The sequence below is a fragment of the Megalobrama amblycephala genome, linkage group LG1, assembly GCF_018812025.1.
Source record: "Megalobrama amblycephala isolate DHTTF-2021 linkage group LG1, ASM1881202v1, whole genome shotgun sequence".
Taxonomy (NCBI): domain Eukaryota; kingdom Metazoa; phylum Chordata; class Actinopteri; order Cypriniformes; family Xenocyprididae; genus Megalobrama; species Megalobrama amblycephala.
This window is the reverse complement of record NC_063044.1, coordinates 63,853,352-63,881,133: the sequence shown is the minus strand read 5'-3', so window position 1 is coordinate 63,881,133 and position 27,782 is coordinate 63,853,352. Positions and strand designations below refer to the sequence as shown.

The 27,782-nt window shown below is 37.5% G+C and overlaps 2 protein-coding genes across 5 annotated transcripts; both read left to right on the top strand.

Annotated features, from left to right (window-relative positions):
• The first annotated feature begins 213 nt into the window (after window positions 1–213).
• Window positions 214–10,319, top strand: eps8l1a (eps8 like 1a). The gene is made up of 16 exons (XM_048209080.1): window positions 214–326; window positions 643–690; window positions 3,311–3,398; window positions 3,507–3,559; window positions 4,266–4,401; window positions 4,493–4,581; window positions 4,820–4,894; window positions 5,011–5,159; window positions 6,349–6,493; window positions 6,573–6,616; window positions 6,699–6,807; window positions 7,142–7,279; window positions 7,364–7,490; window positions 8,522–8,687; window positions 8,786–8,918; window positions 10,013–10,319. The coding sequence occupies exons 3-16, from the start codon at window positions 3,311–3,313 to the stop codon at window positions 10,097–10,099; spliced, it is 1,539 nt and encodes a 512-aa protein (XP_048065037.1). The 5' UTR covers window positions 214–326; window positions 643–690; the 3' UTR covers window positions 10,100–10,319.
• A 1,333-nt stretch (window positions 10,320–11,652) lies between these two features.
• Window positions 11,653–27,439, top strand: LOC125279397 (myosin phosphatase Rho-interacting protein). Of its 4 annotated transcripts, XM_048209069.1 has the most exons (24): window positions 11,654–12,005; window positions 12,132–12,236; window positions 12,346–12,441; window positions 12,534–12,599; window positions 13,791–13,948; window positions 14,548–14,632; window positions 16,581–16,992; window positions 17,647–17,740; window positions 18,589–18,709; window positions 20,095–20,199; window positions 20,369–20,425; window positions 20,516–20,584; window positions 20,675–20,764; window positions 20,847–20,956; window positions 21,247–21,742; window positions 21,822–24,239; window positions 24,316–24,463; window positions 25,411–25,516; window positions 25,694–25,853; window positions 25,938–26,045; window positions 26,320–26,406; window positions 26,704–26,809; window positions 26,904–26,977; window positions 27,062–27,439. In XM_048209069.1, exons 3-24 carry the CDS (start codon window positions 12,427–12,429, stop codon window positions 27,131–27,133), a joined length of 5,157 nt encoding a protein of 1,718 aa, XP_048065026.1. In that variant the 5' UTR covers window positions 11,654–12,005; window positions 12,132–12,236; window positions 12,346–12,426; the 3' UTR covers window positions 27,134–27,439. The 4 variants fall into 4 exon arrangements, with proteins under 4 accessions (XP_048065007.1, XP_048064998.1, XP_048065026.1 ...); XM_048209050.1 differs by having other exon boundaries at window positions 11,653–12,236; window positions 16,584–16,992; XM_048209041.1 differs by having other exon boundaries at window positions 11,653–12,236.
• The last annotated feature ends 343 nt before the right edge of the window (window positions 27,440–27,782 follow it).

Sequence of the window (27,782 nt, the reverse complement as noted above, 5' to 3'; positions counted from 1 at the left end):
AACACTGACAAAACAACAGCACCATTACATTAGTAATAGAAACTGTGCAACAAGTACACTGTAGTAAGATATTATCACTCTAACTGTATTAGGTGATGACAGCACACACTGCATAAACTGACAAAGACAGACCAAAGTATATGGCATATAACTTAAACACTGAGGTAACAGCAATTCTTAACACCTGTGAGTGACAGAGGAACAGTGGACACTGAAAAAAAATAAGAGAGAGGGAGGGTGAGAGGAGAATGACAGATCTAGACAAACAAGCCTAGCCTGAACACTCTGAACTGAAGCAGCAACAACGCAGTTCTTCGACTGGCACTGTGAGTATTAACTCATATTTTTCACTTGTCTTTATGTGTGAATACATGTGTTGCTTTTTTAATATTTTCCAGTTTTACAATCTGTTTTGGGCGCATGACAGTTTCTTATAAATCTCTCATAAATATCTATCTGAAATTCTGTTGCGTTTGTCAGGTATGTCAGAGGAATGTACTTACAGGAATGTATTAACGCACTTCCACCCAGGTTTCTGTGCTCCTCATATCCTGAAACTCAGGCGAGAGAGAGAGAGAGTCCAGGTTTCCTTCAAGTTAAACAGATCAACTAGTTTTTCTTGTTCTTGCATTTCTCTATTAGGTGTAAACAGAAAATGTGACAGAAGGAGGTGTACACATCTAACACACGGTAAGACTGTCTTAAACCAAACATTTAAATCTTTATAATGCCATCGAAATTGAGACTTTACATTAATGCTAGCAATTAGGCAACTGGTCTATTGCTTTTGTAGTCACATGCAGATGCTAGTTGTGATGCTTTCCCCTGAAGAATTGAAAATGATTCACTGAACTATAGCAATGTTCAGAGTGCTGTAATCTCATATCTAAGAGCTTATTTTGTGTCTGGTTCCTATTCTTTGGCGATACAATGGCAGTATGAATGCAAACAAATCATTGCATAGGTCTCTGCTAATAATAGAAGCTGTGTTATAAATCCTGGGCATTGATGCTGCCACTCCTCCTAAACAACAGAAGAGTGTTCAGTCAATGCAGTGATTTTGACATGGTGATTGTGTTGGATTTTAATGGAGATCTTGAAGATTACTTTTTGCAATTTTCAGGAATACAGTGGGGGGTTAAAAATCCGAGACCACATTGAAAATCAGGGATTTAAAATATAATCTAAACCTTGAAGGTTTATAGGTTTGAGATGTTTTAAAAAAGAATTATGAGAACAAGTGTTTTATATTCTGCGCTATTTCTAGGTCACTAATCACATTTGTAACATTGATCACGTGAACTCTTTTGTACAGACAGATGTTCTTGCTTCCATTGAAGCTCAGTAGATCATTTCAAATCATGCTGGAGAACATGATAATTCATTTTTGCACAAACTTGTGGAGACTCAAATTGTTGAATGGTCTAGTTGCTATATAATTAAATTTTATGTCTTTCCAATCATCCATACATTTTTAAACTGCCTGTAGGGCTGCAGGGATGCTGAAGGAAACAGAAAAACACACAAGACAAAAGGGTTAGTTCACCCAAAAATGTAAATTCTGTCATTTATTATTCATCCTCATGTTGTTCTACACCCATAAGACTTTCATTCATCTTCAGAACACAAATTAAGATATTTTTGATGAAATCCGATGGCTCAGTGAGGCCTGCATAGACAGCAATAACACTCCCTTTTTCAATGTCCAGAAAGCTACTAAAAACATATTTAAAACAGTTCATGTGACTACAGTGATTCAAATTTAATATTGTAAAGCGACAAGAATACTTTTCAACAATATCTAGTGATGGGTGATTTCAAAACACTGCTTCATGAAGCTTCGAAGCTTTACGAATCTTTTGTTTCGAATCAGTGGTTCAGAGCACCAAAATCATGTGATTTCAGTAAACGAGGCTTCGTTACGTCGCAAGTGTTTTGAAATTTCAATAGTTCACGTGACTTTGGCAGTTTGATACACGCTCTGAACCACTGATTTGAAACAAATGATTTGTAAAGCTTCGAAGCTTCATGAAGCAGTGTTTTAAAATCGCCCATCACTAGATACTGTTGAATAAAGTTATTTTTGGTGCACAAAAAGTATTCTCGTCGCTATATAATATTAAAAAATATTTAACTCTTTTAAATATGTTTTTAGTAGCTTTCTGGGCATTGAAAAAGGGTGTGTTATTGCTGGCAATGCAGGCCTCACTGAGTCATTGGATTTCATCAAAAATATCTTAATTTGTGTTCTGAAGATGAACAAAGGTGTTATGGGTGCGGAACGATATGAGGGTGAGTAATTAATGACAGAATTTTTATTTCTGGGTGAACTAACCCTTTAAGAGAGGTCTCAGACATTTGAATCCAGCTGTAAAAGTTATAATGGACTTTTTGGAAATCATTCCTTGAAAACTGAGACATATTTATTTATATTTTTAATTAATATTTTTATCATTTTTTGTGTTTCCTCAGGAAAAGAAAATATTTTTTTTACTTTACTACATTATTTACAGGACTAAACATGAAATTTCATCCTGAGAAGAAATGTCCAGTGACAGCTAAGAAGCTCACAAAGATCTGACAAACTTTTATGGCTTTGTGCTAGTCAGAGGCCACAGATGTGACTGAATGAGAAGCTAATGTGGAGTAATGTATTGGTTATGTGTGGAATGTCAACCCTCTTTATCCCAGAGTCTTAAACAACGAATGAGTGAAACTCTCAAGCAATCTTGCCAAGACCAGGTTTACAAAAAAGTCATTCATTCTGTTTGGCAAAAAAAATCTGAACAGGCGTGTCTTAATTATAGGGAGTTGTGGCAGTCCAAGTCCTAAGGATTAGTTTATTAAACCATATAAAGAGTTTCTTCCAAGCTTCTTGGCACTTCTTTTCACTTTTTGTCTACCTGTCAGGTCAAATGAATTAAATTCTGTCTTCAGTGTCTAATGTTCACTTTCCAATAGTCCATTACATAATAATCCTCTTTGATAATTGTTCTGTGGTAGCCTAAAGCTGTTTAACTAAAAGGCTGAAAGTTTTGTCCCACATAAAGTGGTGACCAAGGAATCGGAGATATAGATGAAAAAAATCAGACATTATTTGTTTTCATTTAAAAGGAAACATATCTGTCCACTTTGTCCATGTTTTTGCTGTAATTATGAATCATTAGTTTACAGTTTACCCATATCAGACCTGACTTTACGTGTGATCAGCTGAACAGGCAAAGCTGTCAACTGGATGACAGATAAATACTTTCTAAATAACCTCTGTCTTTTCCTTTTATTTTTCCCTTTCTTTCTTTCTCTCGCTAAGATGGCTGCTCCCCAAGTTATTCCCAGGAGATTGTCAAAGTCAATCAAATTACCTCCAAATGATACAGCTGCTTACCCCGGTCCCGCAGGTATATATGCATTTATATCTGTATTTCTGTTTGATTTTATATATATACAGCAATATATATTTTTGACAATATATGCACATTTGATATATATTTCATTGCCCATCTTAGTAAATGGAGGAGTGAAAACAGATACACATCTGATCAACGCACAGAGAGAAGTTGTAAGTGTGAATGTTACATACAACATTGCCTGTTTGATTGAATGCAGACTGCAAAAATCCATCAGTACTTTACTTTTGTATAGCGGAGACTGTGCTATTGTCACACTTTTTACTGAGTATTTTTAAGGTTATTTATTACTTAACCTTTATTTATTCATTCATTCATTAATTTCATAAACTCACACCTTTTTGCAATCATTTTCACCATTATTACCCAGAAAAAAGTACAGTTCATTGAACGCACATTGACTTCTGTAACAAACCCTGCTATTTTGGTAGATAGGGTAAGCTGTCACCATAGACACTGCCATTAAACATCCTATTATAGCTCTTTTTAGCAAAACAACAAATATAAAAAGATAAGACAATTCATGATATATGTAGAAGATAACATACAAAAATATGAAACTGTTTTGAACAGCAAAATTGTGGTTAATAAACTTTATGAACTACAAACTTTAAAACACATGCCAGCTTACCTCAAAAACCTCAAATTGTGATAAGTTGCCCCAACCTGAAAAATATGATGTTACTGGGATTTTAGTTTTAGAGGAAAGAGTAATGAAAGGGCTTGAAAACAACATGGAAAGCCACTGCGTTTGTGTAAGTGGATTTATAGCTTAAAACCTTACGGTTTGCTCCTTTTTTATAGATTTATAGCTTAAAACCTTACGGTTTGCTCCTTTTTTATATCTCCCTCTGTTAGGAGTTGGTGAATCACTGTTTTGCTGATGTGGAGCGTTTCATGGCCCGTCTGCAGGTGACAGCTGAAGCTCTTGAGCAACAGAGCATGAAAAAGAGTCGCAAAAAAAAGAGCAGCAAGAAGAATAAAAAACAGGATGGTGAGAGAGATGACCTCCATACTTCACAAAACCCTATCCAAGACCTTCAGAAACATCATAAATCATAAATATTATACATCTATGTTTGTAGATGGCCTTCTCAAACCAACGCTGACCCCACCATCAGAACAGGAGTTTGTGGATATATTTCAGAAGATTAAATATTCTTTCTGTCTATTGGTAAGATGACAAAATGATAAATCTTTCTAAATCCTGCCTTTTATTTCCCCCCACCCCCCCTTCAAAAAAAAGGATGTACCTAATTTATTTATTCATTATTTATTTATTTATTTATTTTTGCTTTTTTTTTTTTTTTTTTTTTTTTTTGCAATTTTGTGGTGATTTGGCTAGTGGTGCAGAAATCACAACTATACGAACTTCACAAGACTATGTCTGTATGTCTATGTGTTTGTTGTAGGACCGCCTAAAGATGAAAATCTCAGAGCCATCCTCAGAAGAACTCTTGCACCACGTCTTCATCCCTTTGCACTTGGTAAGAGAATTACACACACAGCAGACATACAGAGAAACACACCCAAACAATAAAATAAAACTACAACAAAAGGATTTGTAATGGCCATATTAGGTATGTTGTTGTATGTTCACCAGATGGTGAAGACCACAGGTGGTCCTAAGTTGGCAGCGACAGTCTCCAGCCCCGCTCTGACCAGTGGAGCGATCTCTCTGCTACAGCAGAATCTAAACGAGCAAGAGAAACAACTGTGGACGTCACTCGGGCCAAACTGGACCCTGCCATTGTCAGTAACAAAGCTGTAGAATTTAAATTTGAATGGAAATAGTACTACTATTATACTTTGAGTTTGAACACCACTTCAATGGATAGTTCACCCAAAAATGCACATTCTGTCATTATTTATTCATCTTCATGTTGGTCCAAACCTGAATGACTTTCTTTCTTCTGTGGAGCATAACATAAGTGCTAAATGCTCTTTTCTATGATATTACATACAATGAATGTGGACGGTAGTGTTTAAACTTCATAAAAGGTACAAAAGTACATCTTAAAGGGTTAGTTCACCCAAAAATTAAAATGATGTCATTAATTACTCACCCTCATGTTGTTCCACACCCGTGAGACCTTCGTTCATCTTCAGAACACAAATTAAGATATTTTTGATGAAATCCGATCCGGCCTGCATTGACAGCAATAACACTCCCTTTTTCAATACCCAGAAAGCTACTAAAATATTTACATATTTGAAACAGTTCATGTGACTACAGTGGTTCAACCTTTATGTTATAAAGTGACAAGAATACTTTTTGTGTGCCAAAAATAACAAATTAGCGACTGTATTCAACAATATCTAGTGATGGGCGATTTCAAAACACTGCTTCATGAAGCTTCAAAGCTTTATGAATCTTCTGTTTCGAATCAGTGGTTCAGAGCGTGTATCAAACTGCCAAAGTCACGTGAACTATTGAAGTTTCAAAACACTTATGACGTAATGAAGCCTCGTTTACTGAAATCATGTGATTTTGACGCTCTGAACCACTGATTTGAAACAAAAGATTCGTAAAGCTTCGAAGCTTCATGAATCAGTGTTTTGAAATCGCCCATCACTAGATATTGTTGAATAAAGTCGCTATTTTGTTTTTTTGGTGCACAAAAAGTATTCTCGTCACTTCATAACATTAAGGTTGAACCATTGTAGTCACATGAACTGTTTTAAATATGTCTTTATAGCTTTCTGGGTATTGAAAAAGGAAATTAACTTGCTGGCGATGCAGGCCTCACAGAGCCATCGGATTTTATCAAAAATATCTTAATTTGTGTTCTGAAGATGAATGAAGGTCTTACGGGTGTGGAACGATGTGAGGGTAAGTAATTAATGACAGAATTTAAATTTTTGGGTGAACTAACCCTTTAAAAGGGTCAATTCTCCCTTAGTTAAGATCAGTTGATCAACTCCAATGTGTTTTTGTCAGCTCTCAACTCAGTGAGACTGTGCCTCCATACAAACCTGTCTTTTTGGATGGTTGGCAGCCTATGGTCATAGACGCGTATGGACAACCAATCGAGGACCCCATAGAGTCCCAGCACAAACATGAAGCTCTTATACAGACTCAGCAGGTATGAGACCTCACACTCCCTGATATAAGCACAACCACAATACAAACCACATTAATCTCCTCCCTTTCTCTTTCCACAGGTACTTGATCAGGCACGTCTAACTGTACACCATGAACATGATGGGTTAGTATGGACCAGTCAGCTGTGTGTGTGCAGCGTCTTTGTGATGGCACTTTGTCTTATTGTGTGTGTGATTATGGTGTAGGATGGAAGACTCTCTGCCTCCTCATGAAGAAAGGATGTATCGCTGCAGTTATGACTTTGTGGCACGAAACAGTAGTGAGCTTTCAGTCTTACAGGGAGAAACTCTAGAGGTACCTTGCATAGACACACACCAGCAATGCTTCCTCCAACTTCCATTTCCATTTATATATATATATATATATATATATATATATATATATACACTACTAGCATTTAAAGTTTGGTCAGAGTTTGGTCAGTTATTTCCATAATTGCTGACCAAAATTATTATTATTTAAAAAAAAGAGAGAGAGAGAGAGAGTTCTCAGCACAAATTTCACAGTATTGATGATCTGTAAAGTGATCTGTGCTTCCTCTTGAAAATCACCACTCACACAAGTTCCCAGTTTACTCCATTTCCCCTCATTTTCAATCACTTTGTCTCTCTTATCCTCTCTGCCTCAGGTGTTAGAGTCTTCAAAGCGATGGTGGAAGTGTAAGAATGATTATGGTCAGATTGGTTTTGTTCCACACAATATCCTCGAGCCAATCAATCACGCAGAAGTTGACTCTTCCAACGTAGTAATGCGCAACCAGTCCATGGTAAAGTAGTCAAATGCAACCAGCAACATATAACAACACATTCACATCCTCAGTCACAAACTAATTTCTAACATATTTTTATAGAAAGCTCCTATCTCTCCACCGAGAGCAATGTCTTTTTATGCTGCACCCAATTCCTCAGGCGAAAAAGCAATCCGCCCTGATCCACGCCCACACAGTATGCCGCCAGTTGGTGAAGACGGAGAGAAAGGTAATGTTTCTTACAACAACAATACTTGCAAATTAGTCACTTCTACCCAGTCACTACAGTCTAATGAATGTCTTTTTCTTCAAAGTATATGATTACAAGGACAGTAGCCTACTTCTGGAGAAAAAGTTAAGAGCTTTGAGGTTATAGAGGATGGTCAAGTCATTATTTCAGTATTGTATACAAGAAAATGAACAAACCTACTTTGTGTCATTCAGAAAAATTAATTTTATTCATAAACCTTAGACTGATTTTTCTCCAGTATTAGTACTACACGACTTTCAATACTTGATTCTGATTGGTCAATCGTAACATTCTGCAGTCAAATATGTTGTAGGCCTATGAATAATGAATAACTGTTTGATCAGTTGTTTTGGCAACAGTCTTCTAACACATCTAACAGTCATAGTTTCATGTAGCATTCTGGGGTTTCTTTTTCCCTCACATAATTACACAATAATTAAATTAAATTCAATGTTGATTATATTAATTATATATTATTATACATTTATTTTGCTAGTTGTTTAATAAGCTGGATAATGTAGAGTCATCTGATCAGTATCACAAAATTAACCCCCTTCAGAATGATGTTGTTATTTTAGTATATATATATATATATATATTTAATTTTGCTATGTGCTTTTGTCATTTTTATTAGTTTTTGTTTTTTAATATTTGATATATCTTGACTTTAATTAATTTTTTATTTTAGTTTGTCATTTTAATACTTCAACATAAACTTATTTTAGTTAGTTGCCAAGGTAACATTTTAAATTCAAGTTTATGTTTCATCTAATTAATACATGGTTTATTTCAGATTTATCGCCATTAATTTATCTTTAATAGCTTTGGTTTTAGTTAACAATAGCAACACATTGAATGATACAAGATTCCTCCTGATGACATGGGGTTTTTATAATTGACCCACTGACTTTACATTTCCCCGTACTAATCAGAGAATATCATAAATGTCCAAATATCACAAATGTACATTTCATTTCATTTCTTACTGTGATATTTATATGTGTTAACAGTAATATTGATGAATGATGAGCTCTTGCAGCGACTGGCCAATGGTAGAGCAGCATCAGTACGCCCTGTGGTAATTAATAAAGCGAATGACACAACGGCACCGCTGGACTATCACTCTACCTCAGCTGAGGTTCAGGAATGGCTCAGGGCCAAAGGCTTCAATGAATAGTGAGTAAAATACACACATCTAGACATGATGATCTGGAGCTGAACTGATCTAAGACCTCTGAAATTTGCTCATGTTGTGATCTCTATCTTTGTCTCAGCACTGTAAACAGTCTGGGTGTCCTGACAGGAGCTCAGCTCTTCTCTCTGAATAAGGAGGAGCTGCGTTCCGTTTGTCCAGAAGAGGGCATCAGAGTCTACAGCCAGGTCATGGTGCAGAAAGCACTGCTAGACGTATGTATACATTACTCATTCCAGAGGCATTCTCACAGTATACCGCTGATTTTTTCCCTTTGGCAGTTTCAGAATAACTTCCCCTGCCTCTTGCAACAACTTCTCTTTTCTGATGGTGTGTTGTTCACTGTAGTCAGGACGGGACAACCTGTCACTCGCATGAGATCACAGCAATCACAACCATCCAATTATTTCCAGATGGACAAATATTAAAACCTACCTACACTCCTGGGCAAAATAAAATGGGCCAAGCCCAAAATTAAAACAACATTCCCATAAATGAAAAGTCGTTATCTAAAGAAGAATGATCAGATATTTTTTTTCAACAAGACAATGCTCCTGCCCAAACTGCAAAGACAACCAAGAAGTGGCTTGAGAACCATCAGGCTCATGTTTTGGCCTGGTCAGAGTCCAGATTTGGTTTCACATTAAACTCAAATGAACTTGGAGACATTTTTCAACTACTCATGAAGTGTTTGAAGCATCAACATTGAGTGTAACAACACTCTTCTTGTAAAAAACTTCCTGTCTACAAGTTGGGAAGGTTATTCCGTGCTAACTTACTTTACCAACAGTATTTGTGCAATTCTTGCCAATTTCCTGACCAGTGATTTGTAATTAAAATTAAGACCATTAAAAGACAACTAAGTATTTTTGGCTTGCCCAGGAGTGTACATCTTTTCTTGTTCGAGAAGCTGTTTCACTTGGATTTACGTCACAATAGAGAAGAAATGACTATCAAAACTTTCATTTCATTGTTGTTTTTATGTAATTGATAATATATATATTTTCATCATTACCAACTTTAAACAAAGAAACATTAAACAAAGTAAATAAATATTTAATTTTAATTGAATATTTAACTAGGTAATTTATGCAATAGCAAAATCTAGTGAAATAGCATTTTCACTAACAGTATAAAAGTTGAATGAATAGTCTTTGTTATAAAGTCATTTAAAGTCATCTTAAACTTGATTTCTCTCAGTGGGTGACTGGAAAAAAACAGAACAAACCAACAAAAAAAAAAAAAAGAGGGAAATTATACTAATTGAAAGATGATTATCTTCATGATTATCTGTATCGCTCTTTTTCAGGATGTGCGGAAGGCCACTGAGTTGGAGGCCATAATGAAGAAACAGAAGATGAAAGTTGATCTGAAAGCAGAGGGTGGAGAATTTTAATGGATATTACGTTCACTCACACATTCAGACAAGCATTTATGCTAATGCTTTAACAGACAGGTGTGGCATGAATCAAGATCTTTTTAACCATAATGATCTCTGTTGATTTTATGTCATTGATAATATATATATTTCATCATTACCACTTAACTCAACATATATCAATTCAACCCTGTATATTATTTTATGTATTGTATTTTAATGATAAATAAAATTATTGGAAAATTGAAAATATTCATATTTTATTGATCATAATAATTTTTGCCAACAATGTGCAGTATACAACCAGAGCACACTGTATCCCAGAATGCAATGTACTCATATTAACTAGCAGAGGTGTAAAGTACTTGAGTAAATGTAATTAGTTACTGTACTTAAGTATCTTTGTGGCTTTTGTAGTTGTACTGAGTATCAAAGATATTGGCAACTTTTACTCTCTACTTGACTACATTTTTGATCAAGTAAATGTACTTTTTACTCCACTACATTTGTTATGAGTAACACAATTACAAATTACATTTTTCATGGCAGCTAACTTTTTCTGCAGCAGTTTGTTTCTGCTATAAAGAAGCGATATCACCATCTGAGGGCATTGAAGATACTATAGCTTGAGCATTTTCCCTTTACTCACCCAAAACTTGTCAACAAGGATACTTTACGTGAATGCGAGTGCATTAGCAGGTAGTTTCTGATCGCAGATGTTTTATTTATTAGATTTGGAAATGACTGCAGCTGGTGATGAGGCTCAAACCAGCACATACAGTATTTGACTAATTTTACTTAACATTGTTTTATTTATCTGCTATATTGACAAAACTGTTTTGAAGGATATTGGTTTACTTATGGCCTTTCTGTGTGTGCACTTGAGCTGTAGACTTTTAAAAGGTTGTTGTGTTGATTTATTGCAACATTGAGGTGTTCAGTTTTATTTTGATTTTAGAAAATAAACTTGATTTCTCATCTTACAAATCAATTGTTTTGTTATTTTCACTGGCATGTCTCTCAGGACCAGTGCATCTCTGAGCCTTCATTCAGCATGAGTAAAATACTTAAAATCAGATACAAGACTTTTACTCAAGTCGTATTGTAATTGGTTACTTGTAACGTGTAGTGGAGTCATTTTCGATGTAAGGTATCAGTACTTTTACTCAAGTATGGTTTTCAGATACTCTTTACACCTCTGTTGACTAGAATGAATTGAAAACAATTCAGGGTATTTTCCTCAAAATAAAACTTTTAATTTGAAAACGATAGCTGGATGTCATTCACTGAATTAAATATAAAATGTAATGAAGTAATGTGCACAATGTAGCAGCATTTTACACAGTAGGCTAAAAAAAAAAATAAAGTTTAAAAACAAAAACCTGCCCCAAATCTGGTTTGAACCCCCATAGGAAGTTCAAGCAAAAAAAAAAAAAAAAATGACACATATAAGTATACAATGGCCTATTATTTTTTACATAAAAAATGTATGTGTTTCTTTAACTTTTCGGTATCAACAGAATTTTGAATTAGAGTTTTTACAATCTGCAGAAATGGTCAGTGAATGAATGTAAATGAGTGTTTCTGGTGAACGAAGTCAAAAGAATCGAATCACTGGGATGAATCACCATTGAAGAAAGCGCAAGCTAGTACAGCTAGGGCGCGACATTGTAAACAACCACTGTTTGTGGTTTGTTTGACCTGATAATGTAAGTTCTGTGGATCAAAACGTTTCTAGAAGAGCTGAACTCTCCACCAAATGTTTATATTGCGTTTACATCAGTGGATCCCTCGGATATCCCTCTTAGACTCCACAAATTGTCAGTAAAGTGAATGAAAGGCCTTTTGCTCGTTGGGAAGGAAGATAAAACACATGAACGACACGTCGGACACAATTAATATATGAAGACATCGCGAACCCATAGTACTTAGCCTATTTTTTAAATATATAAAATTACATAACCACCGTCATCACTTTAAATTATTATTATTTTGTTGTTGTTGTTGTAATTTTTCTAATCTAAAAAACACGATGTTTTCTGCACGCGAGAATCGGTGTCATCGCTTTCAGGCCAACATCTTTAATAAAAGTAAGTGTCAAAACTGCTTTAAAACAGTGGATTCGCACAAACTCGGCGAAGCAGATCTGTATCAGGTGAGGTGATATACTTTCTTAACGTTTTAAAATGCTGGAGAAATGAAACTATCCTTTTTATTTTATTTATTTAAAGAATAGAATGAGTCAATCTCTCTCTCTGTCCCAGATTAAGCCTGTTCAGGTGGGGTGGCTCCTCTTGGCCCCTGAGGACACTGACTTCAGCAGTTCTGGCCACAGGAAACGGGTGATGATGGCACTGGCAGTACTAGAGATTATTTCCATCAGATACAGGTCTTTTATATGTTACCATGTTGTAAGGGTAGCCTTGATCTTCCTTTGACATCTCTGTTATAGAAATGGCAGAGGAGATATTTTGTGCTTTACGAGCATGGGCTTCTACGCTACTCTCTGAATGAGATGGTGAGGTTTAATCTGTTCTTTATGCAGTGTTTCCAAACTTTTTATCTTATGTATCCCACTATCTCAAGCTTACAAAAACTCCATCACTGATACCAGACCAGAAATGTTAATTTTTGACATTATCATATGTTATAATGTAATTTTGCATTATCTTTAATTAAAGTGTCTGGGGTGATTATGTAAAACATGGAAGTTAGCATCACCCTGGTTTCCTCAATGAAAACCCAATAGGCTTTTTCCACTGGCTTTTGGATTATTGCAGAAAATAGGTTCTGTGCCCAACAAAATTCTTACATCTTCACAAATGAACAACTAAATGCAATCACCAGAAGTAAAAATCTATTTATCACATTAGTATAAATAAAAGCTCAACATGTATGAAAATCACCTTCGAGCAAATACGCAGTCCTAACAAGAAGATAAGACTTGCATGTAACAAAAAATAAATAAATAATTAACGGAGTGTCTATTTACACTAAGTGAAAATAGCCTGCCTTGTTGGCAGAGGCTATTTACTCTTACTCTGCCCACCAATGTCTGGTTGGGTCAGACAAAAAATGCCCAAGGCCTGACAGCAGCGGTGGTGTAGATACTTTTAATGTGAATGAGCTAAGTTCGAATCTGCCTTTTGCCAAACTCATTCTTCTCCCTTTTCACATTTCACATTTTTTTTCAATAAATCTGAAGTAAATATATCATGAATATATCATGAATAAGAAGAGAAATAGCATCTAATTGCTATTTACACATAGTATAAATGACATCTATTTCTATTTGCACTGTGAAAATAGCCGCTGCCAAAATTAAAGTTAGCATGAAACTGAAGAAGCGAAAGTCTTTTCTTCCCTATTGTGACCTATATCAAAGTATAACGCTTTCTCGAACTAGAAAAAAATGTAGGGCGGGACTTTGTCCATCGGGAATTGATTGGATGGTTATGGTTTGCTATTGGTCGATCTCATGTGAGTGACAGGTTGTCCCGCCCTGAATGCATAATCAGTGATGTAGCTGCAAGAGGGAGGGGAAGTTATGTTGATTAAATATTATGAGGGCACATGCATATTTTAAAAAAATTATAAATTCTATAATTTATAATAAATACAGCAATAGTCCATAAAAAGCAAGAATCGTCTATTGTGATTTCATGGTGACTTTAAAATCTTTCCTGCTCTGTGCAATGTTTTTATCTAGCCTGGTACGTTGCCTCAAGGAAGTGTGAATATGATCCAGTGTTGTGAGATTCTTGACGCTTCATCTCAAACTGGCTTCCAGAACTGTCTGAGGTTGTGCTTCACTGACAGAGACTACTACATCCGAACAGAAAACGCAGACAGCTTCAGCATCAGTAGGTAATACACTCAGTGACCTGCGGTGTGAATTTAGCCACATGTACTGTAACCGCTATTTTGTCATTAGTTAATTTTTATCCTATTTGATATATGCAGCCATATACATTTATGGTATGCAATCATATGTTGTGATGTAATGGAACGGAAGAGGCTGTTAAGTGTCTTGTTATTTTGTGACAAGTGCCACGATCTCGGCTCTGTTCAGTAGTTTAATTGAAATCATCTCTCTCTTTCTGTCTCATCCCTCTGTTTCTTCTTAAGTGTTATAAATCAGTAAATCTCAGCCAGGCTGATCTAATCCCTTAAGAGTTTAATAGAAGGTGTCAAGGAGTCTCGGATTAGTGTGTGCATGTGTTTCTGTGTTGAGAACACCAGCTTTAGAACTGTTTCTTTTGGGATTGTTCAGGCTTGTGGTTTTATTGCTCATAATTCTCTGCTTCTTTGCAACTGGAGGTTTTTAGTCTAGAAGAGTGATGTCCAAAAAGCAGAAGTAAGAGATCTCTGAATGCTTGTTTGAGTTTGCATATATGTGTGATTTTCCGGGTCCTTTTTCGGGGTCTGTCCTGTATATGAATTTGACTGTATTTGGTTTTATTTAGGTGGCAGGAAAATCTGATTGTTTACCCCAAAGCTGCCAAATCAAATCAGAGGAAGAAGGGGAAGGATCCAGCCCAACCACCGCAGGTGAGTCTTGTTTATATTTAATGGAAATATGTTCTGTGACAGGCAATGCCTGTATCCTATCTAATATCTTTTCAATATACCATCTGGTTATTTGCTTTGGTAAAATATGAATATGAACAGAAACATTCAATGTAGTATTCCTGCATGTATTTTTAAGTTTGTTTGTTTTTTTTGTTTTTTTTCAAAGTGAAATTTATTTTACTGTGTTTTTAGATGCAACAGATTTGTCAACAAATTTCCAGTTTGGTTATTATTATTATTTTTGTTTTCTATATCTAACCTATTCTTAAACTAGAGGTGGATTAGATATCTAGATATGTTGATCATAATATCTGAAATCACACTTAAAGAGTCATTTTAAGAAATCATAATTGACATTTTTCTATAAAAATGGACTTTAAAATATTTTTAAACGGATCAAGAGATAATACAGATTCCATGTTCTGAATACCTTGAAGCTCATTCCATGCATACATAGCATGATTTTAAAAGGCAGATCTGCCAAGCTCTGTGCAGGAAATTGGTATCTTCAGTAAAAGTTTTTCTGTTGATCTGGTACTATAAAATATACATATATACTATATTTTCCTCTTTAAAGGATTAGTCCACTTTCAAATAAAAGTTTCCTGATAATTTACTCACCCCCATGTCGTCCAAGATGTTCATGTCTTTCTTTCTTCAGTCGAAAAGAAATGAAGGTTTTTGATGAAAACATTCCAGGATTATTCTCCTTATAGTGGACTTCAATGGCCTCCAAACGGTTGAAGGTCAAAATGACAGTTTCAGTGCAGCTTCAAAGGGCTTTAAACGATACCAGACGAGGAATAAGGGTCTTATCTAGAAACGATCGCTCATTTTTGAAAAAAAAAAATACAACTTTATATGCTTTATAAACACAAATGATCGCCTTGCATGTGCTTCCACGTTCCGTGTTGTTCAAAAAGCATACGCTATATGTCCTACGCCTTCCCTATTCTATTTATGGAAAAAAACGGAACTGGCGCCACGTTTGTTTCATAAATTTAATAGTTTAAAGCCCTTTGAAGCTGCACTGAAACTGTAATTTTAACCTTCAACCATCTGGAGTCCACTGAAGTCCACTATAAGAAGAAAAATCCCGGAACGTTGAACGTTTTAATCAAAAACCTTAATTTCTTTTTGACTGAAGAAAGAAAGACATGGACATCTTGGATGACATGGGGGTGAGTAAATTATCAGGAAAATTTTATTTGAAAGTGAACTAATCCTTTAAGCATAGCGAAGTCCACTCTCTATACATTACAAGTGTGTACAGACATTTGCACCATTATTTGTTACACCAGATTAGTACACTTCAATAAGTGCAAAAAGGCTTTTCAAAAAGGCTCCTGGAACAGGTTTATTTTTAGATGGTCACAGTAATGTTGATAGAATAATACTGTTTTGGAGTACTGCTCCTTTAAATGCCCTCCTCCACCTCTATTCTTTTCTTTAATTACATTTCTAAGTGCTGTGCCCGTCTTTCTGTCCAGTTGATTTACTAATCCCTCTCTATCTTCCTTACGCATATTCTTTCTGCTGACAGCAGACCAAATTGATCTAGTGTGTGAAAGTGCCATTCCACTGTGCTGCAACAATTAACAGCATGTAGAAGAAATGCTTTTTTCCTGTGTTTTGTGTGTGTGTGCGTGTGTAATTTGAAGCATCAGATAAAAGTTTAAAAGAATTAACTTAAGTGATCTAGACAGGATTATTGAGCATCCCCCTGGGGAGGGTAAAGGGTTGGCAGTATAGGAGCAGAGGGCAAAAGACATATGTGCTTGTTTGTCAAGCAGGTTGTATATAGAAAGAGAGAGGCTTTTCCTTCACCATCCGTGCCAATTGGATTTTGCTGGCCGAGCGCTTGTGTTCAACCTGTCAGTCTCTGATTTACTCACCTATATTCTCTGTCTCTCTCTTTCTCTCTCAGCAGACAGCAGAAAACCAAACCTCTAGCAGCAGCAGCAGCAGTGGTGGTGCTAAAAAAACGAGCACTTCTGGAAGTAGTTTCACCAGCAGCATTAATAGACGATGCAGCATCACTTCTAGTAATAATAGTGGTGGTAAAGTGTCCATCAGTGACAGTGCTGGCTCTAGTACTAGCAGTGCCACTAAAGGCAGCAGCAGAAATGGCAGTACTAAAGGGGCCACCAAAAAAGACAGAAGAAGTAGCGTTGTGAGCTCGGTGGAGCAGGTGTCGTTGCTTTCCTCCGAGAAAGAGCTGGAGGAGGAGTCACTTAGTGGTGGAGTCGAGGTTCATAATGCTTCATCACTCGATACCACTCTTGGCTCCTGTCTCTCTTCATCACTCGATCAGCTCTCGAGCTGCTCCGGCACAGACGGTACGACCTCAGAGTGGCCTTTGTGTGTGGGTTTATGACATTAATTGGATGTACTTGTTTATGGTTTTAGTGGTTACCAATTTGTCGGCTTAAGAAATAAAGGTAGGTAGTAGCTAAAACTATTGTTAATTTTTCTAGTAAATTAGAATAGTTTGCACAAAAATTAAAATTCTGTCATTATTTACTCCTCCTAAACCTGTACAGCGGTACACTGATCATCTGATTCATTGAGCTATAGATCATTTCAATGAATCAGTTGTTCAGTGCAACATTGTGATTTGGACCACTTTCATGATAATTCTATGGTACTTTTCTGTCCTTTTTGAAACTTGAAGGCTCCAGTATTTATTCATTGTAACTGCAAAAAGAGTGAATATGATATTCTTTAGAAACTCTCATTTTGTGTTCCATGGAAGAAAGTCATACAGGTTTAGAATGACATGAGGGTGAATAAATTATGCCAGATTTTCATTATTGGGTGAACTATGAAACTGTACTTTTTCACATTGCACTTTTATCTGCCATGACACAAATATGTTACTGATCAAGTTTTTTTTTTTTTTTCCTCGTAAACTCGTGTCAGTCCATTGGCTAAGTAAGAATAGGAAACACAGATTAGTTCTGGACTGAGTTTGCTTTCATTTGTCCTCACAGGTACTAAGAGTCGACTGGGCACTGAAAGTGGCTATTCCTCTCTGGAGAAGACAAGTCTTCATGTTGCAGATGAACAAGCACACACTGACTCCAGGTGTGACTGTGATTCTGTTTGTTCAGCTGCCTCACATCCTTGTATGTTTCCTACCTTAGAGTCCCTTAGCTCCTGCCCCTTTCCTCCACCAACCAATCACAGTTCACAGTGGGCATGTGGGGCCAAACCTGAAGATGTGGTAGGTTGTTTTCGGGAGAAAAGTTTGGAGTCCAATGAGGACAGAAAATCACACACATCCATGACACACACACTCAGACATGAAGCACCCAGCCCAAGAAGAAAAGTTCACCGGCTGTTTGGAAATCGGCAGAGGTAAGACTGTTTATTTCGCTCATGAATGTTGTGGCTCCCTCTTGTGTTCATCATTTTATTACCATTCCATCAAAAGCATTTTTCTGTTCATCTTTCAGGAGACCTCATCCCATCTCCATCCGTCAAATCAAACTAGGCCTGCTTGCTTTCCCATTTGCCATTTTACTCCCAACAAGCCACAATTCTCAATGTGTTTAAATGTTAAATCGCTTTGCAGCACTGCATTGCTTTGTTTTTTTTCCCTCAACAAATGTCTGCAATTTGTTCAATTTGTGCACTTTTTTGTTTTGTAGATCATTTCAGTTTTTTAAGAGTTCTGTGTATTTTCTATGTATATCTCCACTTTAATGACACCATTATATGTACATATTGAATTCCAGTTGGTCTATACTGCATATTACGATCCATCTCTGTTTTGTCTTCTTAATCTTTTTTCTATATTAGGCTGAGAAATTTTGATTTTTTTTTTTTTTTTTTTTTTTGAGAATTTGTAGAGTTGCAATTCAAAGTTGAATATGAAATTGATATCCACTGTTTTGAAATATCTTTTGGTAAGTTTGAGTGTTTGTTTCTAGGAGATCTCAGGAAGCTGATCAACAGGAGGGTTCATTTCTGGATAACGAGCTTCCCCCCTCAACCTTCACTTCCTCCTCTACTGCACAAAATGACCATAAGACAACTGTCAGTACATCTCAGGTGAAAACTCATTCTGGATTAATTGAACCAAGTAGTTTTTAATATGCCGATTTGGTGCTCAAGAAACATTATTATCAAAGTTGAAAACAGCTGTGCTGACTGCTTAATATTTTTGTGGAAAATTGTGACTATATTTATCAAAGAATCCTGAAAATAATTTAGTAGAAATACTTAAAGGTGCCCTAGAACTTTTTTTAAAAGATGTAATATAAGTCTAAGGTGTCCCCTGAATGTGTCTGTGAAGTTTCAACTCAAAATACCCCATAGATTTTTTTTAATTCATTTTTTTAACTGCCTATTTTTGGACATCATTATAAATGAGCCGATTCAGGGCTACTGGCCCTTTAATTCTCGTGCTCCACGCCCACAGAGCTCGCGCTTGCCTTGAACAGTGCATAAACAAAGTTCACACAGCTAATATAACCCTCAAATGGATCTTTACAAAGTGTTTGTCATGCATGCGTCGGATTATGTGAGTATTGTATACTGTTATATTGTTTACGTTTGATTCTGAATGAATTTGAGGCTGTGCTCCATGGCTAACGGCTAATGCTACACTGTTAGAGATATTTAGAAAGAATGAAGTTGTGTTTATGCATTATACAGACTGCAAGTGTTTAAAAATGAAAATAGCGATGGCTCTCTTGTCTCCGTGAATACAGTAAGAAACGATGGTAACTTTAACCACATTTAACAGTACATTAGCAACATGTTAACGAAACATTTAGAAAGACAATTTACAAATATCACTAAAAATATCATGATATCATGGATCATGTCAATTATTATTGCTCCATCTGCCATTTTCGCTATTGTCCTTGCTTGCTTACCTAGTCTGTTGATTCACCTGTGCAGATCCACGTTACTGCCTGCCCTTGTCTAATGCCTTTCATAATATTGGGAACATGGGCTGGCATATGCAAATATTGGGGGCGTACACCCCGACTGTTACGTAACAGTCGGTGTTATGTTGAGATTCGCCTGTACTTCAGAGGTCTTTTAAACAAATTAGATTTATATAAGAAGGAGGAAACAATGGAGTTTGAGACTCACTGTATGTCATTTCCATGTACTGAACTCTTGTTTTTCAACTATGCCAAGATAAATTTAATTTTTCATTCGAGGGCACCTTTAAATAGAAATAATAATTAAAAATAAATATTCTGTAACATCATAAATGATTTTACTGTGACTTTTAATGAATTTAATGCATCCTTGTTGAATAAAAATATAAAAAAGAAAATTACTGACCCCAAACTTTTGAACTGTAGTGTATGTAGATCATTATTGAAATAAGGTAAAATTACATTTAATAGTTTTATGTAATACACTGTAATGTGAATTATTTTCTCATTCTGTTACTCTGCTGTTTTGGCTCTAAGTAGGATTCCTCCCCTAATGATGACATTCCTGATCACTCGCGACCCTTCACGTCATGCAGCTTCCGCTCCAAATCTCTGGAACGCAGACAGCTTGATCCCACACCCACAGTAAGTACAACCAATACAGATCAGAATGACCGTAATGTTTATTTTTATTATGCCAGTAAATAAATTTTAATCAAATGACTTACGGGATGTGGCAACTAATTTATCTAGTTAATCATAATTAGCCATGCATATCATTATATGACATTGCTAATGCTCTTTTTCTTTTCAGCCTGACCTTCTTAATTTCAAAAAGGGATGGATGTCTAGATTGGGAGAAGATGGAAAGGTAATTTTGAAGTTTTGAGTGTCTCAGGGCACATATGATGTATATCATGTTTTTTGTTTTTTACTGTGTAAATTGTTTTCTCTTCTCTAGTGGCAGAAACATTGGTTTGTTCTAACTGACCAGATTCTGAGATTCTACCGTGACTCTGTAGCAGAAGAGGTCAATTGATTTATAAATAATCATCATAATAACTGATTGCCATTTGCAGTTAAGAGAAATTAACTGGTATTTCTCTGTTTTGTCACTTAGGCAGCTGATGTGGATGGTGAGATCAATTTGTCTACTTGTTATGACGTTACAGATTACCCTGTACAAAGAAACTATGGATTTCAGATTCATGTGAGTGTATATTATATTAAACTTTAAGCTTATGTGTTTGTGTCTATTTCATTTAATTTTTTTCATCCTTCTTTTCACACAGACAAAGGATGGGGTCTTCACCCTCTGTGCAATGACTTATGGGATACGACGGAACTGGGTCCAGGCAGTAATGAAAAATATTCGTCCCAGCATTGCCCCTGATGTCACATGGTAACAACTTTATAGTTAGCTGCCAATTCTCAAGGATATATTAATCCAGTTGTTACAATTTTTGTACATGGGTATCAAACCCTAAAACATTTATTGCACTATTTTGAGATCCGTTTTATCCCATGTTTGGGGATTGACTTTTTCATTCTGCTGTTTTTCTTTTTCTTCAATGCTATACAAGGAAAAATCCTACTATAAAATCCAGGTTTGAATGTGTTTCACAAACACATAAAAAGATATTTTAATTTAAATAACTATATAATAGTTTATTACATCTTTTCTTTCCTCAGTTCTATTCCTCAAAAGGTGCCATTGACTGGTGCACATGCTCGTACAGGCTCCTCCCAATACAATACAGTTCCCCAGGAGGAGGAGCAAAGGAGTCGCATCCGTGAGCGTCGTAGAGAGGGGCGTTACAGAACCTTTGATTGGGCAGAATTAAGTTGTAAACAGCACAAAGAGGAGTTGTCAAATGATCTGTCAGGGAGGCAATGGAATCATAACAGTGAGCACTCTGTGCCTCCTGCACCTGCATCAACCCCTGAAGAGCCGATCATACGTTCTGCCTCTGAGGCATCAGAGAACAAATATCGTCAGAAGATAAGACTATCTCAGGGGCGAAGCTTGAACATCATGTCCGCTGATATATCACTTATGGCAGTGTCCAGTCGCACCTCCCCAGAATCAATCAGCCCAGACAGCTTAGAGGTTGATGCAGGGACAGTACGTGTCCACTGTGACAGCCCTGGTGAACTACTGGAAGCTAAACCCAAAGAAGAAAAGCAGGTAACGTAACAAGCAAATATGGTTGTGTCATTACATATCATTTGTCATGGCTGAAACAAAGTCTCTCAACTCATTACAGGTTGATCGCTCCACTTCTCCTTTGCCAGTCACCTTTTCTTCATCCTCAGCACAGACAGAATGGCAGTGGGATGTGGAGCTTCAGAGCCTGCGCAGAGAGTTGAAGGCTGAGCATGAAAGGAATCATACCCAAGAAAGGGAGTTAAGACAAACTGAGGCCCGTCTACAAGCTGAGCTTAATGATAGACAGGAATGTCTTCAAAGGGCAGAATTAAGGATTCAAGAGGCAGAAACTCTTCTGAAGGAGCGTAAGGAGGTGTTGGTGAGTCTGCATGGACGGTTGGAGGAGGTAACGGGCCGTCTAAAAGCAACCGAAGAAGCGCAAGCCTTAAAGGAGGTCCGGCTACAAAGGCACCTGCGCCTCCTGCAAGAGAGCCAGGAACGAGAAAGGAGGAGCTTTAGTGACAGCCTTGACCAATCGGAACAGCGATCAAAGGAACTAGAGGAGCGTTTGAGGCAGAAAGAGGCTGAGCTGCAGAAGAAGCCAACAGGGGAAGTTACTGATGACCTTCTACGAAGGTGCCAGGAGCTACAAAACCAGCTGGAGGAGTCTGACAGTGAGGTCAGTCGTCTGCAGGCACGCCTCCAAACCGAAGAGACTCTTTATTACGACATGGAGCATGATTATGAAAGAGCTTGTGAGGAGATACAGAGTTTGCGAGGTGCTCTGTTGGACTGTGAGAGAGTAAGTGAGGAGCGCTTCCAAACCCAGCTGGTGCAGCAACAGCAAGAGCTGGACAGGAAGGAACGTGAACTTCAGGAGGTGCTTGTTAAGATGGCCGTCTTGGGCAGCAGTCTAGAGGAGACGGAATTAAGGCTCAAAGAAGCCCAAATCCATCCTTCTGAAACTAATGTTCTCTGTGAGACACTGATCGAGCTGCAAGAACACGGACAGAAAGGGAAAAAAGATTTGGAAACGCAACCTACTACTCAGGGACAGGAGTCACACAGAGTGATCTCTGTGATCCAGGCACTAGAGCGCAAGTTGTGTGACACTGAAGAGCGACTCTGGGAGCTTACAGTGCATCTTCAACAGCAACAACAACAACTCAACACTGGACCACATGCACTCAATGATTCTTGGTGCTCTCACAGATCCCTCCAGAATCCAGAAGGTCGACTCTCCGTGGATGCTCTGCCGAGTTTTACTGGAGCTTTGCATAGCCTGCAGGGAACCAATTTAGACAAAACTTCGGACAAAGCTAATGTCTCCCTTTATGATGATGGAATTCCTGGGAGAAGTCAAGCTTTGGACATGGCCAGCAGAGTGTTGTCAGTGGAGGCACTGGTTGTCCAAAGGATTGCCTCTGCACTTGAGCATCCCAGTACAAAATTGCTTAATAGATTGTCAGAGGTGTATGTCCAAGTGCTTAGGATGGCTAAAGGAGGCAGTCATAATAGGGCTGTGGAACCTAGTTACTCTCAGATCTTCTTGGACCCTCTCGAGCAAGATGTGCTAGACAATACACTGAGTGAAAGTGTGATCCATAGACTGTGTATAAGAGCAGAGATGGCATACCTCCTACACAGTCTGTGTACTCATCCCTCAATGGAGCAACAGGGATTGAAGCCCTTTTATGTGTTGCCTTGGCCAGTATCTGACAGTTCCTCATCTAGAAACAAAATGGAAAATGGTTCCAAACAGGGGTCCAAACTTGCTGACATTAGCCCACCAGAACTTGCACCTTACAGTGAACAGATGGAGGACGAACTAGCGACTGATCTACTTCTTGAGGACTCTGAGATACAGCTTGCTTGCAGAAAGAGTCTGGTGGTAGAGCTCCGAGCTCAGGCCAAGTCACTGCACACCCTCTCAACACAGCTACAGTCTGATGATAGAGAGGCTGACCTTCCTGTTGAACCTCCTGCAGCCGTCCTGAAGGCTGCAATGTCTCAGGCCACTTTGGCATACGTGGCTTGTCGTCTGCGCTTGGCCCTACAGCAGGAGATAAGTGCCCTACGCAAGCAGAGAGAGCAGGCTGAATGTGAGTGTCGTGCCGTGTGTCGTAGTATGGAGACTCTTTTCCAGGAACAGACGGAGCGCTACGAAGAGAAGCTGCGTGAGGAGCGCATTGTGTTCGAAAAGGCAGAGCAGGAACGTGTTTCAGCTGAGACCAATGCTCAATTGAGGACGGAAGAAGCAGAAAGATTGCAGATGGAGTTTGAGGAAAAGCTGCAGGAGCTCCAGAAAATCCATGAGGAGGAGATGAGCCGTCTCCATGAATACTATATTCAGAAATTGTCAAAGCCAAAAGCTGCAACAACTTCAGAACTAGACAAGAGTGACAAGACTGAGCTGGTTTCTGTGAGTACTCTGCAAGACCGAATCAGAGAGCTTGAGACTGAGGTCACTTGTTTGAGGGCGGAACTCAGCAATCAGGATGTCAAGGCCTTCCAGCTTGACCTGGAAACCATCAAGGTGCCTTCTTGTTACAGCATGAGATTAACATGTAATTATACTTAAAATTAAGTTACTCCATATTTTGGTGTCTTAGGCCACATATGAGCATGGTTTCAGCATTATGGAGGACAGCCATCAGCGAGTGATTGAAGAGATGCAGAGGCAGCATCAGAGAGAGGTGGAAAGGCTGACCGAGGAAAGAGAAAGGGTGCTGCAAGAAGAGACGAATGCCACCATTGCAGGTGCTCCTCCCAGCATTAGCTCCTATTCAGTCACATCACATAGCGTAACACAGGGGTATCCGGTCCTACTCCTAGAGGGCCACTGTCTGCAGGATTTAGCCCCACCCCAAATTAAACAAACCTGAACCAGCTAATAAAGGTCTTACAAGGCATACTAGAAACTTTAAGGCAGGTGTGTTGAGGCAAGTTGGAGCCAAACTCTGCAGGATAGTGGCACTCCAGTAACAGGATTGGACACCCCTGGCATAGCACAGCAAAAGTACGGTTGGCTTAGCCTACAAAGTACATTACATTGAAATATCCACTAAACTGAACAGAATTAAAGGCATAGTTAACCTAAAAATTAAATGTCTGTCATTTACTATTCCTTCATTGCAAACCTTCATAATGTTCACTCTGCTCTTTTGCAATATTGTGAAATTGGAAGGGAAACAAGGACAGCTCTGGTCAGCATTGATTTATATTGTAAGAAAAAGCAATTTGGACATTGTGCTAAATAACTCTTGTTGTGCTCCCTTTTAAGAAAGTTAATTCAAATAGATTTGGACATTCTGCTAAATAACTCTTGTTGTGCTCCCTTTTAAGAAAGTTAATTCAAATAGATTTGGACATTCTGCTAAATAACTCTTGTTGTGCTCCCTTTTAAGAAAGTTAATTAAAATAGATTTGAAACTTCGTAAGTTTGAGTAAATGACTATTTTAATTTTTAGGTGAACTGTCCCTTTTAACACCTGCATAAGAAAACTACAGAGCTAAATCGATGGGTTTTTTTTTCTAAATGTGTACTACTCTCTTGTATTTATCTATGGATAAAAGCATATGCTAAATTAATAAATGTAAGTTTGTGCTCTGCATACTTATAAATACAAAGTGTGATCTAGCATCTCTGCTTCTCTGTCTTGACAGTTCTGTCTGACAATTTTTAAATAATATTTGTTGTTGTTCAGCCATTGAGGCCATGAGGAAAGCTCATAAAGAGGAAATGGACAAGACTCAGAAAGCCCTGCAAAATGGAGCCAATGTGGACACCCGCCAGCTTCGTGCACAATATAAGTGCGTGTGTGATGTCTATTAATAATCTGGGATCTGTGTCAGCCACACCATCAAACATCAATTTAGGGCTGCAGAATTATATAATGACCATATGCCTCATCCACTCATTATTATTTGGATAAGTGTATTTTATTCTGTCCACTGAGTTGTGCATGTGTCTTGGTGCATTTTCTGCAGTGAGGAGCTAGAAATGTTGCACAGGGAGCTGGAGGTGTTGTCAGAGCAGTATTCTCAGAAATGTCTGGAAAACACTCATTTGACAAGGACTATAGAAACAGAAAGGGAGGCATTGAGTTCAGCACAAAGAGAGAACCAGGAGCTTCGCACTCACAACCAGGTAACTGCTCATGCACACAAAAAAATATGCATATTCATAGTCACTATTGTGCTGCTTACTTCACATACTCTGTTTGTTTCTAAGGAATTAAACGAGTGTTTGACTGCTGAATTATCCCTGATGCATTCACGCATGAATGGGGAGGTGAAGCACTCCCAGTCTTCTCAGGAGAAAGACATATATCAGTTGGAGGTGCAACTTGACACACTCTCACATGGCAAAGTCCCCAAATTTCACACGTGCAGTGACTTGTACTACTAAAATTAGCAGGGGATGGTTGACTTAACACAGATTAAAATGATCTGCACTCTGAGTTCACCACATTTAATCGGCTTCCTTACAATAAACCTTCATGGGTTATATTACTACTCAGATGAGATTATGTTAGAGAATATTCCATCAAAGGTGCTATAAAGTCTGTTATGTGTAAAAACAGATGTGCTCTGTCTCGTTCTTTATGCTGTAGGTAAACCTCAGAGTGAAGGAATCAGAGATTAAGTGTCTGAAACAGGAGATCAACTCACTTAAGTCTGAACTGCAGGCAGGAAATATGGTAACAGCTTTTTAATTAAAACAAATTAATAGTTTTGGGTAATTATGCTATATTACACTATTCTAAGATACTATGCAATGCAAATATTAAGTAATTTTGTAGTCAAGCAACACAAATATATGTACGAGTATGACACACCTGTGAAAGTTATATTTTGTTTTATTTGAAGTTTTTACCCATAACTTCAATTTACATGGAGAGTAGACTGCCACTACAAAAAAAGTGTTTTCTCTATTTTTCTTTACTCTATTTCTGTTTTACGTTTTTTGTTGTTGTTGTTGTTGTTGTTGTTTTTAGCATTTTAAAGAGCTAGACTCTGAGTTGAGCCATTTACAAGTCAAAACTCAAAGTGACTTCACTGAAGCGAGGATGGTGCCAGCTCGACAGCAGTGTTTAAATTATGGTAAGCAAATCTGCAAGAACAGACTTAAACATGTTGATGAGAAGGCAAACAGATGAGTGCATAAACATTCACAATTTGTAAATGTGTGTTGCAGATCTGATGAAATCCAGGAGCAACCCAGACTTCCTGAAGGACGGTTCAACACTGACACAGCCCGTCGGATCCAAGGTTGGATTACCTGTGCTACAAAATATGGCACAAAATACTGATGCTCTCTAAAAATTAAACATTCTCTCTTATTTTTCTTTTCAGAGTCTTAAGGATGGACTCACTGTTCTGGAGAGGATGAAGCTCTTTGAACTAACTAGCACGCAAAAGATCTGAGTGTGTGTGTGTGTGTGTGTGTGTGAGAGTGTGTGTGAGAGAGAGAGATTTTAATGCATTATGTGGGTTAAATTATTAAATTAATGGAATATCTTTATTACACAATGAATTATATCTATACCTTTAGTCACAGGTGTGTACGTAAGTCATTTTGATTTTTGTTTCATTATTTCTTTACACAATAGAATTAATTTTTGACAAGGATGTCTCTCTAAATCTTAAACGTTTTGTTTATATTTACATGTTTATGCCTGATTGAGCATTGATTGTTCCATCTCTTATTATGAATAAAGTGACGTTTTCCTGCTTGTTTGTGTAACTTTTCGACCCACAGGTGCACATAGAGTGTGTAGAAAATACTGCAAAGATTTTTGTCATTATTTTCTTTTATTCCAGATAGTTGTTAATATATTTAAAGGTGCCCTCGAATGAAAAATTTAATTTATCTTGGCATAGTTAAATAACAAGAGTTCAGTACATGGAAATGACATACAGTGAGTCTCAAACTCCATTGTTTCCTCCTTATATAAATCTCATTTGTTTAAAAGACCTCCGAAAAACAGGCGAATCTCAACATAACACCGACTGTTACGTAACAGTCGGGGTGTACGCCCCAATATTTGCATATGCCAGCCCATGTTCCCAACAT